This window comes from Pyricularia grisea, assembly GCF_004355905.1.
Source record: "Pyricularia grisea strain NI907 chromosome Unknown Pyricularia_grisea_NI907_Scaffold_1, whole genome shotgun sequence".
NCBI lineage: Eukaryota > Fungi > Ascomycota > Sordariomycetes > Magnaporthales > Pyriculariaceae > Pyricularia > Pyricularia grisea.
Window position 1 is genome coordinate 3,343,890 of NW_022156716.1, and position 15,111 is coordinate 3,359,000.

A 15,111-nucleotide genomic window follows, 5' to 3' on the forward strand; every position below is an offset into this window, starting at 1 on the left:
AAACAACGCATGTATGCCAGAAGTCTAGCATGCGGCTGCTAAATGCTACAAATCTCACCCTGGAGAAGTTCGACAATGACACCAGCATCCCGCCCTATGCCATCTTGTCCCACACTTGGGGCAATGATGAGATAACCGCCCAGGATGTACTCTCTGGCGAGCCCAGTCGCTTCAAGGACCGTGCAAGCTTCCATAAAATTCAGGGTTGCTGCCGCCAAGCTGTGCGTGATGGCTTGAGCTACGTCTGGGTCGATACATGCTGCATCGACAAGACTAGCAGCGCCGAGCTTTCCGAAGCCATCAATAGCATGTTTCGCTGGTATCTTGAAGCGGCATTCTGCTATGCTTATCTTGCAGACGTGACTTCCCCTCTGGTCGACAAGTACGACACCGCGCCTACAACTGAAGGATCTGGCCACGATGGCAAAGTCGTCGCCACGTCCCCTTACCACATATACCAGACGTGTCGTTGGTTCACCAGAGGCTGGACCCTACAAGAGCTGATCGCGCCTAGGGAGGTCATCTTTTTCGACGCCAAGTGGCGCCGCATCGGCAGCAAATCCGAGGATCTTTCTGCTATAGAGAAGATCACCGGCATAGGTCGTCGTTTTCTGCAAGATGTAGAAGAGCTACAGCGGGCTAGCGTGGCCCAACGGATGAGCTGGGCCTCCAAGCGCCGTACGACTCGCCGCGAGGACCGCGCATATTGTCTGCTCGGCATTTTTGGCATCAACATGCCGCTTCTCTACGGTGAAGGTGACCGAGCCTTTATCCGCTTGCAAGAGGAGATAATGAAGGACTCGGATGACCAGTCGTTGTTTGCGTGGGGACTGGGAATCCCACTCGATGACGGTGATCAAGGCAACGGTGGTGGGTTGTTCGCCTACTCTCCCGAAGCCTTCCGAAGAGGCTCGTCCATATCATTCTGGGGCCAGCTGTCTGCAGACAAACCTACACATCATTTCATGACAAACAAGGGCCTTCGAATCGAACTCCCTATTCTTGCTGAGGGGCCTGACAACGAGACGGCATACGCTATACTCGATTGTATCAGTGATAACAAGTTTGTCGCCATCCCAATATCGCGCGCCTATCATAATGACGTCTTCCAAAGAACTCGGGGTTGCGTACCAAGGACAGTGTCGCGTAAGACGCGGAAGCGCGCAGTGAACAAACTGCTTTACCTGCAAAAGGGCCTTGCGGGCAGTTCGCTCACCATGTATTTCAGTACCATTACAGTGCATACGCAGTCGCTACACAGAAACGGTTACAGGCTCATCGACGTCTATCCGCCGCACGCGGCTCTAAAGATCCAGCCCGACTCGATACAGTGTGGAGATTCCCACCGTGTGCTTCTCCTCTTTGGCCATAAAAGTCGACCACGTCGTAGGGCTGCTCTGCTCATTACTGCCAAATATACTCAGGAACAGAACCATCTCTCCCGCCCTCAGTTACAACAAGTCAGTAGTCAAATTGCTGTGGGGCCTCGGCTTGGGAGCGTTGTCGATTTGGTGCTCGATAACGGGTTATGGCACCTGGAGCGCAGTATCCAGTTCGATCGTCAGGTCGACATCTATGGGGACATTTTCCAGACTCATACTTACAAAATAGAAGGCTCCGCCAGCTGGGGTGTGGATGTCGACGTAGACCGACAGGCCTCGCTTGAATCCATCAGTCCTCCATGGCACGATCAGGACTCTGAAAGTGACGGCTTTGAGCACATCTCCATGGCTGCCATTGCATCGATGTTCAACAACACGAACAGGGATTTCCGACAGCGAGAGGCCTGGGTCCGGCGTCAGGAACGGACAAGAGAGCGCCGCGGTAGGACAACCACGGGGCTGGTAGTTGCAGCAACAATTGGTGCACTGATCGCCTTGTTATGGGCATACATGATTTCTATGTCAGACAGGAACGGTCATTTTTATTGGATATGATAGATTGCTTTCGAGCAGTACTCAGACCCCAGTATAAGGCTGTTCATTACGGAGCTTTGCCACTTGCGAGTCCCTTGCTCAATCGCTCGACCTATGCCTTACCATGCCGACGGCAATAGCTGGTTTGTTGTTAATGACTGATAAACGTGATTACAGCAGCAGCAAGGATACAAGTTGGTGCATTGAAGTTCATCTCGGACATTTGCAGACATCCGCACCCGAGGTGAGGTGCGGAGTAGGTTGGAGAAACTTTGGATGAATGCGCAAAAAACGCACGAAGTATGGTCAACTTCAGCAACCAGAGCCAGTTCTAGAGTTTGGATTATACCCGAAATAACTACCGAAGCCTGTCACTTCTGGCCACATTTTGACCTTTGGATAAGACAGCACAGGGCCTGGTTCAGTCCGTCATCCTAAGGTATTTCAAGAAAAAGCAGCAGCAGCAACAAAGCCTGAAAACCATTGCTCGCCTCAATTCGTGTGATTATCTTGCTTTGGCAATCCGAACGAATACGTCAGTTGAATGAAATCAGATTACCGACCTTCACTTGAAAAAAGTGAAACACATAGCGAGTATCGAGACGAACAGTAAATGGAGTCCAAAGGTTTAGGATATATAAGTGGTGGATAGCACCATGTCGAACTCTTCACATGCCGTTAATAAGCAGCATACAATCCCGGAGCGTGAACCTTTTTCACGCAATACTATTGCCTCCAAAACAAACACATGATCTCAATTACTCTCCAAAAATCACCGACAAAGCTTCCACCAAACATAGGATGCAATCCTTTGAAAAGGCCATGAACCTTGCCGGAAAGCTCCCTGTAGGAAGCTTTGTAGTTGGCGGGCTTTTTCTGACATGGTTCCTCAATCGATGGCTCAACGACAGAGCTCTCAACAACGGCAACGCGCCCTCGTCATATGATTGGGCAAGAGAGGTGATTGTTGTCACGGGAGGCTCCAATGGCATTGGCGCAGAGACTGTCAAAAAGCTGGCAGGTCGGGGGAGCCAAATAGTTGTCTTGGATGTGTTGCCGCTCAGCTATTCAAATGGTATGATTCACTGCGAATAAAAAGAGGAATATACGCGAGACTGACACTTTTTTTTCAGTTCCAAACGTGCATTATTATGAATGCGATTTGACAAAATTCGACGAGTTGCAAGAAATTGGAAAAAGGATTTCAAAGTAAGCCAAGACTAACCACCCACGGATCAAGACCATACTAACCCTTTGCCCTAGAGAAATCGGAGATCCAACAGTCGTTATAGCCAACGCGGGCATATGCCGAGGAAAACCAATCTTGTCTGCCTCAAAGCGCGATATTGAACTGTAGGCTGATTTCCAGAAGAAGAAAGTGATAAAAGAGAGAAACAAAGGAAAGCAAAGCCAACCCGATTATTAACTGTCTACTGCAGCACCTTTGGCGTTAACAACCTCGCCTTGCTCTGGACTGCCAAGACCTTTCTCCCCAGCATGGTGGCCAAAAACCACGGACATTTCCTCATCGTCGCCTCACAGACAGGCTATATCGCAACCCCAGGCCTCACCGATTATTCGGCGACCAAGGCCGCCGCGATCGCCATTTACGAAGGCCTGCACGCCGAGGTCGGCCTGATGTACGGTGCCCCCTCTGTTCGTGTGTCGTGCGTGTCGCCCACCCTGGTCGAGACCAAGATGTTCCGGGGCATGGACTCGAGCGTCGCCCCTGGTGGCGCGCTCCGGCCTGAGGAAGTGGGCGCCTGCATCGCCGACATCGTCCACGGCGGCCGCGCTCAGCACGCCTGTGTGCCTTACTGGGCCGTCAGTCCGGTTAGTTACATCCGCACGTGGCCTGATTGGATGCGTGTGTGGAGTTTGGCGTCGGCGGTTGGTATATATGATAATCTCCGGCCGCATGATCCGATGGCGTCACTGTAGGGGCTTATGGCGATTCATTTGGCTCCAGGAAGTAACTTGGTCATCCAAATTTAGGTGCTTGATAAATAAGATTGGAACATGGCAGCGAATGTTCAACGATGGATGAGATTGAAGAAGATATGCTAGTGTTTACTGCTGAATGCGGAAGGACGATATCAACTCTTTCTGATGGCATACCGAACTCTGTTAGTGGTTGGCCATCTAATGTGGAAGCATTTGCCCTCAACTCTTCGCCTGCTCATTTCCCTGAACACGATACTGACACCACCCCCCAACCCAGTCAAAAAAAAAGTAACCTCTCTATCCAGACTCCTTCTTCTTCTGCTGGTAGTACGTGCTGAAACGATACCGACTCTCTCCATCCAGCGGCTTCAGCTCCACGAGAGCATCAAGTCCCTCCCTCTCCACCGTCCGCCTGATCTCGTCACTCCTGGGCGTAATGTCGCACAAGAACGGCTGTGGCCTCATATTCAACCCGTTCGTAAAGGCAAAGATGTCAACGGGGACTTCGGCGCCCGTGACCGGGTCGCGCTTCTTGCGCATGTCAAACGCCCACAGCAGCCTCGCCACCGTGATCCAGACGCCCTGTTCCGCCAGCGCCTGGCCGCTGCAGACGCGCCTGCCCCAGCCAAAAGTCATGTATCCCCTGTCCCCGGGGAACGGCCGCTGCCACTCGGAGCCCTCGACGAATCGGTCGGGCTCGAAGCGGTCCGGGTCGGGAAAGTCGCGCGGGTTGCGGTGGATCGCCCACAGGTTTCCCTGCACCCAGCTGTTGGCAGGTATGTGCCAGCCCTTGTAGTCGTCGTCGGCCGTCGGAGAGTGCGGCTGCCCGCCGATGATGGCCACGGGCCGCCAGCGGAGCAGCTCCTTGACGAAGGCCTTGACGTACGGCAGGTCTGCTTGGTCGTCGAAGCTGGGCGAGCGGTCGTGGCCGACCACGCGGTCCAGCTCGCGCTGGGCCTTTTGCGCGGGTTCGGGGAAGGCGCAGCACGCCAGGACAAATGTCACGAGCGTGCTGGCGCTCGTGTCCGAGCCAGCGCCGAATAAGTTGCCCGTCAGGTTGGAGATCTCGTCGATCGGGAGGTTGTACTGGTCGTTCTCGGCAAAGAGCGTGTGCACGTATGGCTTGGGGATGTTTCGCTTCTGCTCGTCGGTCCTGCCGTCCATCTGCTCGACCGCCTCCTGAGCGAGCGAGTGCCAAAAGTAGTGGCCGCCCTTGCGGCCCCTGGCTCCCAGGCCCTTCATCCACGGCATGCTGCGGGGAAATCTCGCCAGGATGGGGAACGTCTCCATGAGCATGGGGAACTTCTTGCCCGGCACGTTGAGCTCGGCGGCGAGCTGCATGACGGCGATGACCTCGGTGATGATGGGATCCGAGGCGGACGCCACGCGGCGGCCAAAGGCGAGGATGGAGACGACGCTGGTGGCGTAGCGCTCTAGGTGGGCGACAAAGGCGGCCGGGTCGCGCAGCACGTCGAGGGCGACGACCCTGCTCTCGGCGTCCTGCACGCCGCGGTACCGCCGGACGACCTGGGTGCCGACGCCGAGGTGCATCAGCCTGCGGTGGACGCGCCAGTGGTCCCGCTCGGCCTGGTTCCGGGTCCGCATCGTCACCAGGTTGGCCTGGCCGGTGCCCAGCTCGCCAAAGACCACCATGCGCGGGCGCGACGAGTACAGCTGCGCCTTCTTTTCAAACATGTCGTGCGCGCACCACGCGTCGCAGATCCAGACGGTCGGGTTGCGCCCGATCCAGACCGTCACCAGCGGCGCGTCGTACTTTTTGGAAAGCTCCTCGAACCAGACCCACGGCTTGCTGTCGGGGAGCGAAAAGGTGTTGCCGATTAGGGGCAGGGGAAACGGGCCCGGTGGCATCCTGGAGCGGAGGTAGAGCATGTAGCCATAGTCGATGATCAAGGCGGTGGTGGCGATGATGAGCACCGAAAGGGGGAGTATTTTGCTTAAAGGAACGTTTGATATAATGTCCTGAAGCTTTGCCAGCGAAGGCTGGTTGGTTAAGCGATCGAAGAGCATGATAGGCGCTAGCAATGAGAGCCTTGCTTCGTTGCTGGCTGGTGCGCGTAGCAATTTCAGTTGTTCACGTAGCTAGTTCACCGAGAGCGTGAAGGTGCTTTTCTCACATCGGTTAGTCTCCATCAGAATCACCACCCTCAGTCGGAACCAATGCCGGATGCATGGAACCCAAGACTCTATGATCACAGACAATCACATATCAACACAGCGGTTTCCACCTCTGTATGGTTGCACCATCTCCGTCATTGTTCTGCCATAGGTTATGGCACAAACAAATGCGGGGGACGGAGAAGAATACAATGCATATTCTTCGGCTTGGACCTGCGGCTGTTTGCGGGGTTTGATGTGCAGCAACTTTACCCCGACCGAAGTTGAGGATGGATTTCGGCAGGATCCAGCCGATAACCAGAAACTAATCTTTCAGGGGAGGGAGGCAATCGTTCACCATCACCACATTCAAGGAAGGCATTTTGTGAACGTTAGGCAGGGAAAGGTAAACAGGGCTGAATTATAATGACATTTTGATACAAGCATACACGCAGACACGCACACACATTTACCTGCCGCTTCCATTGTACACCAGTACATTTGGAGAGCCTTTGGGGTCTGTCACCACGCCTTTGTGACCCAAGGCCACAAGTCTGGCCTTGACATCACTAGGGCTGGCAAGCCCGCCCTCGAGTGCCCGCAAGTAGCTGATCAAGCCTGCGACAAGAGGAGTGGCCATGCTGGTACCAGTGGTGGTCCGCGCACCAGTGTCAGACCTCCAATCAGCAGATAGGATATCTTCGCCGGGTGCGAAAACATCGAGCTCGGGGCCCCAGTTGCTTCCGTAGATGTTGGGGATGATTTGGGAGCGCCGGCGGTCGGCGCGTGTCATACCGACCGTGATCGTCTCAGCAATGCGCGCTGGACTGAGATTTGCTGCGGGCGAGTCGGAATTTCCAGCCGCCGATACACTGACAATTCCCTGATTCCAGGCAGAGCGAACCAACGCTTCGAGGGCGGTAGAGGGTGCACTCGCCGCTATGATTTTGGTCAGTTGATGTGATCTCGGGATACACTTTGTTGCAAACAGGCTGAGTGGGCTAACAAAGACTTACATAGAGAGAGGTTTATAACCGATGATGAGGCAGCATTGCGGGCGAGAATGTCATTGACTGCCCACGTAATGCCAGCAATAGTCCATGAAGCTTGGCCCTATAATCACACCAGGACATTAGCAACGTCATCTTGAAGCATACCGAGTGCTCAAAAGGGGGGGCCGACTCACAGTTCCGTCCGATCCAAAAACCCTGACAGCAACAACCTGAGCTTTCTTGGCAACACCATATGTCTTGCCGGCTACAGTACCAGCCACATGAGTGCCATGTCCGTCTCCGTCCTCCTCGTATGAGGTGCTGCCAGTGAGGGCACTATAGCCAAACCGAGCGCGGCCCTCAAACTCCTGGTGCGAGATGCGGATTCCCGTGTCGACAACGTACACAGTCTGCCCGGCACCGGCAGTGTCGTCATACACGTAATCACTGGCGCCTGCAGCGGTGTGAGAGACGTCAGACAGGCTCCAAACCCCGGAGGGCGACTGGGTTGTCAATGCACGTGGCTCCAAGTCCAAGTCTGTCCTGTTGAAGTCATGGACACTAATGTAAAAGTCGGGCTCGATGGAGAGCACGTCATCGCGTCCCGAGAGGGCCGCTGCGTCCTCGGCAGAGAGAGCCGTGGCTGCATAGGCGTTGAAGTCTTGGCCAATGCTGAAGGACTGGATCGTCGAATCGCGCTTGCGAAGGAGAGAACGTACGGCTCGGTGGTGCGCCGTAGCCGATGTACCTGGCTTGAGCTGGACGATATAGCTGCCAGGCACAATGTCGAGTGCAGTGGCAACACCAATGAGGAGAGTGACGATAAAGGCCTTCATGATGGGTTGCTACTGTTGCTGCTACGGATGGACTGGGACCAAACTGAGAACGAGTGCCGTCATTCTCGCAGTCGCCTCCGGCAAACAGTCGCCAAAGGGCAGAATTATATACGCCATGGTCGTCATCGGATTGTCCTTTGAGATGCGCAGCAAGCTGTCTAGCTGTCTACCCGTTTATGGGAGGTGGATCGAGTTGAAATGATGAATCCATGCGCAGCCCGGGGGCATATTGACGGACCTGCTCGATTTGGTTCTGGTCTCCTCGGTGGAGTGGGGTTCCGGTGGGCTTGAACTCTTGGTAGGTGCAGAAAACGAGGAAGAGTATGGGGTACGAACAGAGCCTACGTATGCCAGGCCTCTCTTGCTGACCAGGTGTTATTAGCACCCATCTGAAGGGAAAGAAAGATATAAAAAATATAACAAAAAAAATAAAAATAAAAGAAAATTAAGAAAGCAAATAATCTTCCAATCAAGAACCAGCTCGGAATTCAAAGTTCGCAATGAGGTAGGTGTATTCGCTCGCCATGGCCTTGTTTGCTCTCATAATGCTCCATGAGACCGCCAAGCTGATGATTTCCGGCCGTTGATGCAACTTCGGGTGATTTTTCGTGGCGTGGCTGGGCAATTGCGGCAACGATAAAGGGGGCGGCAGGCATCCCAAGCCCTAACCCTCGGGTATTGCACCTGTCGGCCCATCTCTCCCCTTTCGACCACCACCAAAAAAGCCTGTGCTCATTACAGAGTATGTATAATCAATCAGGCAAGTTTCAATGTTACCATACCACCACTGATCACGAGAAAAACCTAAAAAAAAAAAAAACCCTGGCGCTGTCTTGACTCAAGCTGCGCGACACACATCAGCAAAAACCGGGTTTTCCATAGTCTTTTTGAGAAGCTTGAGGCGTTGGTCTGCTAGCAGATTCTAATTAATTTAATCTCTGCACCAAAAAAACGGCGGTTAATCTCCTTGTGAATTATATAGATCAGCGCTGTCCACAGGATACAAGTTCCCGACCACTCCGTCTTCGGACAATGGAGTAACGCTCCTTGCGCTCGTAATTACTGCTGATAGCACTGTCAAGCTCGTCATGGAAACGACATAGTCAATTGACCAATCGGCCGTCAACAATCCGACAAGGTACCACCGTTCGCGCCGGTCCAGGAACCAATATGCCCGGCGCGAATCCACAAATGCGGAGAGATTCGGTCGTGTTCCCAATCATATCGCCTATCCAGCCCTATCGACCTGACTCGATGCCTGCATCTGCCGCGGTACTTAATCCCCGCTGGACCAGGACACCGGCTGCTCACCGGTCGGGTAAGGGTCCGATGGCCAGCGACAAGACGAAAGAGCGAGGCATTGAAGAAGGAGCCTCGTCCTGCTCCTCTTCTTCTTTTTGTCCTTCTTCTACTTGGTCAGGACAGGACTAGGCCTCTGGAGAAATAGCTTTACTGCCATATATCTCCTCCCGCAATCCAGTCTTCCTCTGGTTGCTGCTATCACCTTGGGCACTATACGGTAGCATCACCACCTGTCCTGCCTCCACGATGAAGTTCTCCGCCACTCTCACGGCTCAGGCCCTCCTCTCCGCCTGTGGCACTCATGCCCTCCCCGCCGAAGGTGGCTACAACACGGTCAAGCTCGACGGCTACGGCAGCTTCTCGGGCAAGGTCGTCAACACTACCCTCAAGGGTGGCGCCCTCCCCACCGCCGTCGACGCCTGGCTCGGCATAGACTATTCCACCCAGCCCACCGGCGAGGCCCGATTTGAGCCCGTGACCTGGCCCGAGCCCTTTGACGGCGTCAAGGCCGCTACCGAGTTCGGCAAGGCTTGTATTCAGGAGGAAGCCTCAGTAGCCATCGAGCTCCAGGACGAGGCTTGTCTCAACTTCAACGTCTATCGCACCAAGGACGTGCCGCTGGATCAGAAGCTTCCAGTCCTCGTCTGGATCCACGGCGGTGCCTTTTATGCCGGCAGCTACATGAGCTTCGACGCTGCGTCCTTTGCCGCCTACTCCAAGGCCCCCATAGTGGTCGTCCAGCTCCACTACCGTATGAACTCACTCGGCTTCCTGCCCAGTGCCTTGTTCGAGCGCGAAGGTCTCCTGAACCTCGGCATCCGGGACCAGGACCACTTCCTCAAGTTTGTCCAGAAGCATATCGCCTCGTTCGGCGGCGACAAGGACGCCGTGACCATCGGCGGCCGCTCGGCCGGTGGCCACTCGGTCGGCATCCACTACTTCCACAACTACGGCGAGGCAGCCAAGGAGCCCCCTCTGTTCGCCGGCGCCATCCACCAGTCCGGCTCTGTGACGGCCCGCGCTTTCCCCAACGCCTCTTACCCGCTCTACCAAAAGCAATACCAGGAATACGTCGACTACCTGGGCTGCTCGCCCGACGATCTCGCCTGCCTAAAGGCGGCCGACATCAACAAGATCCGAGACATCAGCACCAAGCTCTACCACGACTACGACCCGGCCCTGACCTGGCCGTTCCAGCCCGTCGAGGGCGGCCCTCTGCTCGAGAAGTTTGGCTCGCAGTCGGGCTACGACCAGACCTTCCACAAGGTGCGCACCATCACATCCTCGACCACCGACGAGGCCAAGTACTACATCCCGGGCACCTTTGAGACCGACAAGGAATTCATCGACTACCTTGCCAACATCTCCCCGGCGCTTAACGCGACCGACCTGGCCCTGCTGGCCAAACTCTACCCGGACCCGGCCACCAACCCGGACTCCCCTTTTGCAAACTCCCCCAACAGCACGCAGTACAACCGCCTGGCGGCCGCGTGGAGCGACTACGCCTACATCTGCCCGTCGCAGGAGACGGGCTACCGGGCGTCGCTGGCGTCGGTGCCGACGTGGAAGCTGCGGTTCGACACCAACGCCTCGTGGCCGGCGTGGCGAGGCATCCCCCACACTTCGGACACGCGCTACACGTGGGCCGACCCCACGACGCAGCACCCGGACGTCTCGCACATCTACCACGCCTACCTGGCCAGCTTCGTCACCGCCGGCGACCCAAACACGCACAGGTGGGAGGGTAGCCCCGAGTGGCCCGCCTACAAGCCGGCGGGTTACGGGCTCGACTCGGAGCCCGCGTCGCAGCTCGTCGTCAGGCCTGACCAGGGCACAAAGGTCGAGAAGGACGACATCAGGAGGGAGCAGTGCCTGTTCTGGCGCGATCCCGAGAGGGCTCCCAGGCTGAACAAATAGGTGGTTTGAAAGACTGGGAGTGGTTTTTTTTTTTTTTTTTGTCACAAAACAAAAGAAACAATACAGCTACCAATCATCACCCCATGGAAAAGCCTGTTTACGAGATTACGATAACAAGGAATGAGAATAGCAAAAAAAGGCACATGTGTAGCCAAGTTTACTTGGTATAGCTTACTTGATGCTCACTTCACGTCACAGAAACCCAGTGTTTGTCCTTGAGCGGAGATGATCGACCTATAATTCATCTACTCTCCACTTCTCACGTCTCATCCTGCCAACATCACAAGCTCGACATCTTCCAACTTAAATGTTAATTCAAAACAGACAACAATAGCTGGTCGCTAGATACATAAAATGCCCGTATATACCAGAGGAAATGGTGAGGGGGCAGTAGAACGACCCGACACATGCAAATAAAATCAGCCAACGAAGAGACAAGGGAATGATGGGTAATATGGAAGAAAACATCTGATGTCGCTTTGACTACTATCAACTTTTGAACAGTCCCCCAAACGATCAGAGTCAGAATCCACTCTCTGGCCTCTGCTTCGTTGTGGAATTCCGTTCGTCAGTATGTCTCGTCGTCTTGACAGGTACGAGGTGTTTGGGAATAAACGCTGACAGCCCAGCCCCCGGCAGGCAATATGTTTTGAAACACCATGCTCGAGCAGTGCACGCAAGAAAAAAAAAAATAGAAAGAAAAAAAAAACACTGGGATGAATAGGTGAAAAATATGTAACAAGGATATAGTTATCGGTACTTTTTGTTTGCGTCCAGCGCGCCTCACGTAGCACGACGATGGAGCGTACAACACAGTCTCCAAGACTCAAGGGTCCTATGTTCTCTAGGGATCCCTTTGTAGTTTCGTCTCCCCAGGCAGCACTTTGCCATATATCTGCAAAAAGCCACAAGAACCATGGTGTAGCGGGCAAGCAAATTGTATGTTTGCGAAAAGTATATAATCGAAGAAATATTGCCAGGCTTGCTTCCGGAAGAAGCAAACTCCTTGATTGACTCGAGACTAGAAATTTTCCTTGCCCCATACGAATGCGAAGCTGTAAAATTCGAGTCAGTAAACATGATACCAGGCGGTCCGACCAAAAGGGGGTTCGGGGAATAGTGACATACTCAGGCTCGCTGTATTTGTTGCAGAAAATATGCAGTGTGCTACCCAGACCTTTGGGACCGCAGAAGAACACACCAGCTTCAGCCGGGGTGTGTAGCTTCCTGATACCCCTAAAGATCATATCCCAGTTGGGACGACCGAAATTTGTGGGTGCGCGGAGACCAGTAATAGCATCCTTGTCGGCATTGGCATCGTTGATCATGATGTTAGTAGCATCATCGGCCTTGATCTTTGCGGTAAGGTAGGTGTGAATCTCGATGCGGTTGTCGACATCTTGAGCCTCAATGGCAAGCAGAAGGGAGCGGAACCACTCGAAAGAGCCAAAGTCACGGCAAATCCAGAAGAAGTACACCTTGGAGAGACGGGTCTTCTTCTGCGGGTAGTTCATGCGGTACCAAATAGACTTGAGAATCGAGGCGAAAGGCGTGACACCGATACCGGCACCGCAAAGAACGGCGATCTCGTACTTGAAAACGTCCTCGGAAGCAGAGCCAAAGGGGCCGTCGACGTAGACACGAGGCAGCACGCGCTTGAGGGCAGGGTCGACATCGGGGTTCTCGCCGTTGATACCGACAACCTTGGAAGCATCACCCTTGCGGTCCCAGTCGCAGCCCAGAGCCTTTGAGACGCCGCGAGTGAAGTCACCGACGACACGCATGTGGATCGAAATGTAGTCCTCCTCCGGGGCGCTGGTAAGAGTGAACGGATGGTACTGCCAGACCGAGACCTCTGGACAGCAGAAGAAGATGTACTGTCCAGCCCTCGTCTTGGTGTGCTCCTTCTTGATCTGAATCTCGCACACATTGCTGGGGTGCTGGATAACCTTGGAAATGTATGTCTTGTGCTTGCCACGAATCTCACGGGCGATACGTTCGGCCATGTAGACAAAGCCTCCGTACATCCAGAACTGCCAGAAGACACCAATGGCCGAGGTACCAAATGACATGCAGAATGGTGCAAAGTCGGGCTGAATCATGCAGAATGCACCGTGGATGGACCAGAAAAAAAAGAAGACGATGAAGAAGTGGTGGGTGTACCAGAATCGTTCGTAGTTGGCACGACGGGGCTTCTCGACCGATGTGAAGACCATTCCCATGAGTGCAATCAGCATAATGTAGCCCGTCCATCCAGGGCCGGAGACAAAGTTTGCGAGCAGCCATCCGTAAATACCGAGCTTCTGCTGCGCGGCGATCTGCGCAAAGTTATTCCAATGGGCGACGGTGTGGACCCAGCTGAAGAAAACGATGGACCAGGCGGTCGTGATGTGGAAGGTGATGTTCTTGTCGAACTGGATAACGCCGTTCAGCGGCGTTTGACGCGCAAGAGAGATAAATGTACGGCAAACCGGGAAGAGAATGAGAGCAACATCGAAATGGAGAACCAGCGCCGCAGCTCTGTTATCGCCATGTCAGAATTTTTCAGCAGTCAGTCAGATGATAATATGGGAATACATACCTGGCAATCATAAAGGTCGGGCCGAAGGTGTCTCTCGCCCTTTGCAGGTTATCCTTGACTGCGTAGTTGACGAAACCAAACGCAAACACCATCGCATGGAGTATCATGAAGACGAAGACGAAACTGAGCTGAATGTTAGTACCATGAAATTCAACAGGTGGTATGGGGTTCAGGAGTAGCATCCGTACAATCGTCGGTAACCCTCGTTAACCATCCATCTGTCGAACTTTTCCCTAGGCGTAAGTTCCTTCTGCCTCTCTTGTGTCATCTCTCCGGAAAGCAGCATCCTTGTTAGCGGTGTCCATCTTGACCGCTCAGACTGGCCCTTCTCGGAGCCGTAGCTGTCCCGAAATCCACCACCACCTCCTCCTCCGTAGCCGTATCCAGACATGCTGACGGTTGCTTGCTCGGTTTTCGATCGATTTGGTCGAATAGTTCCCGAAGCTCCTGCTCGGCACGCGAGACTTCGCCGCTACTCGAAGACCGTCGGTCGGTCAGACGAGCTTTATCCTCCTTTTTGAGTAGACCCAGTGGATTTCAATTGTCGATTTCCAGAGGCGCTTCCTTCTCTTTAAAGATCCTCCTCTTCAATCTCGCGCGTCGCTCTGAAATTACGGGTCGTCTCCGTCGAAGATAGGTTATTACAGCTTGATCCGGGTGCCAGGATGGTATTAAAGGTTATTCAGAGCCTGCTGAATCAATCGGCGGGTCGACGTTCGAAATAAAGAATATAAAGTCGAAAACAAGCCGGCGTTAATGAGAGTCTATTGAAGAGAAATGAATGGTATGCTGAGAGCCTCCTGGCGTGCCGTGAAGAATACGGCGGAACTGTCAGCTAACAACGGGAACGTTCGAAGCACCAAAAGGGGGAAGGAACGGAAATCGGGGAAAAATGGATTGCGAGGGGGAGGGTGGGTGTTAAAGCACGGCGCAGGTGCCAAGGGCGCGGCAAGGTAAGAGAAACATAGGGTGATTTCTGGCAGATCATACCCTGGTAAGTCACCCACAATGCATCCACTGGCGGAATGCAGAGCGACAATTTTAGACGGTGCTTGGGTGGGTGGTCGAGAGTGGGCTACCAGGAGTAGTGCGTAAGAGAACCCGAAAAAAACGAGCCCCGGCGCCAATCAAGGATAATTTTGACTCGCCGGGAAAACAAAAGATAACACAAATGTTTGAAGATTTTACGGCACAGTAGAGAGGTTGTACACAGCGACCGTTGAAAAGCGGCAATGGCTGTGGAAATAAAAAATAAAAAAAAGAACGCTTCCTTCCTGCAACCCCTGAGGAAAACGGGAGATCTGTGGGTCAGGTATACAGTAGAAGAGTGGAAGACTCCTTTTTGCAGTTCACGCTAACAATTATCACAGTATACGAATTGGAGTAAGCCTCTAAACTAATTAGCACCCTTCTGAATATGCCATAGGTACAAATAATATGTAGCATGAAAGAAATAACAAAACTAGAAATAAAAACGAGGAAAATGGTTACTCCTGGTGTCAATCGCG

General features: G+C 53.6%; 6 protein-coding genes across 6 annotated transcripts; 3 read left to right on the forward strand and 3 right to left on the reverse strand.

Moving 5' to 3' along the window:
• Positions 1 to 29: 29 nt before the first annotated feature.
• Positions 30 to 1,937, forward strand: PgNI_00989 (uncharacterized protein; the record flags this gene model as incomplete). Its single annotated transcript, XM_031121066.1, has 1 exon — positions 30 to 1,937. One exon carries the CDS (start codon positions 30 to 32, stop codon positions 1,935 to 1,937), a length of 1,908 nt encoding a protein of 635 aa, XP_030987737.1.
• A 616-nt stretch (positions 1,938 to 2,553) lies between these two features.
• PgNI_00990 (uncharacterized protein) lies at positions 2,554 to 3,857 on the forward strand (the record flags this gene model as incomplete). The annotated part of the gene is made up of 4 exons (XM_031121067.1): positions 2,554 to 2,991; positions 3,050 to 3,125; positions 3,180 to 3,269; positions 3,356 to 3,857. The coding sequence occupies exons 1-4, from the start codon at positions 2,589 to 2,591 to the stop codon at positions 3,855 to 3,857; spliced, it is 1,071 nt and encodes a 356-aa protein (XP_030986459.1). The 5' UTR covers positions 2,554 to 2,588.
• Positions 3,858 to 4,157: 300 nt separating this feature from the next.
• PgNI_00991 (uncharacterized protein) lies at positions 4,158 to 5,888 on the reverse strand (the record flags this gene model as incomplete). The annotated part of the gene is made up of 1 exon (XM_031121068.1): positions 4,158 to 5,888. One exon carries the CDS (start codon positions 5,886 to 5,888, stop codon positions 4,158 to 4,160), a length of 1,731 nt encoding a protein of 576 aa, XP_030986458.1.
• Positions 5,889 to 6,374: 486 nt separating this feature from the next.
• On the reverse strand, positions 6,375 to 8,278 carry PgNI_00992 (uncharacterized protein). The gene is made up of 3 exons (XM_031121069.1): positions 7,162 to 8,278; positions 6,992 to 7,088; positions 6,375 to 6,914 (listed from the first exon to the last, which is right to left on the reverse strand). The coding sequence occupies exons 1-3, from the start codon at positions 7,801 to 7,803 to the stop codon at positions 6,445 to 6,447; spliced, it is 1,209 nt and encodes a 402-aa protein (XP_030986461.1). The 5' UTR covers positions 7,804 to 8,278; the 3' UTR covers positions 6,375 to 6,444.
• Positions 8,279 to 9,351: 1,073 nt separating this feature from the next.
• Positions 9,352 to 11,022, forward strand: PgNI_00993 (uncharacterized protein; the record flags this gene model as incomplete). The annotated part of the gene is made up of 1 exon (XM_031121070.1): positions 9,352 to 11,022. One exon carries the CDS (start codon positions 9,352 to 9,354, stop codon positions 11,020 to 11,022), a length of 1,671 nt encoding a protein of 556 aa, XP_030986460.1.
• Positions 11,023 to 11,318: 296 nt separating this feature from the next.
• Positions 11,319 to 14,501, reverse strand: PgNI_00994 (uncharacterized protein). Its single transcript, XM_031121071.1, has 4 exons — positions 13,792 to 14,501; positions 13,604 to 13,726; positions 12,151 to 13,542; positions 11,319 to 12,077 (listed from the first exon to the last, which is right to left on the reverse strand). Exons 1-4 carry the CDS (start codon positions 13,992 to 13,994, stop codon positions 12,044 to 12,046), a joined length of 1,752 nt encoding a protein of 583 aa, XP_030986455.1. The 5' UTR covers positions 13,995 to 14,501; the 3' UTR covers positions 11,319 to 12,043.
• Positions 14,502 to 15,111: the final 610 nt, after the last annotated feature.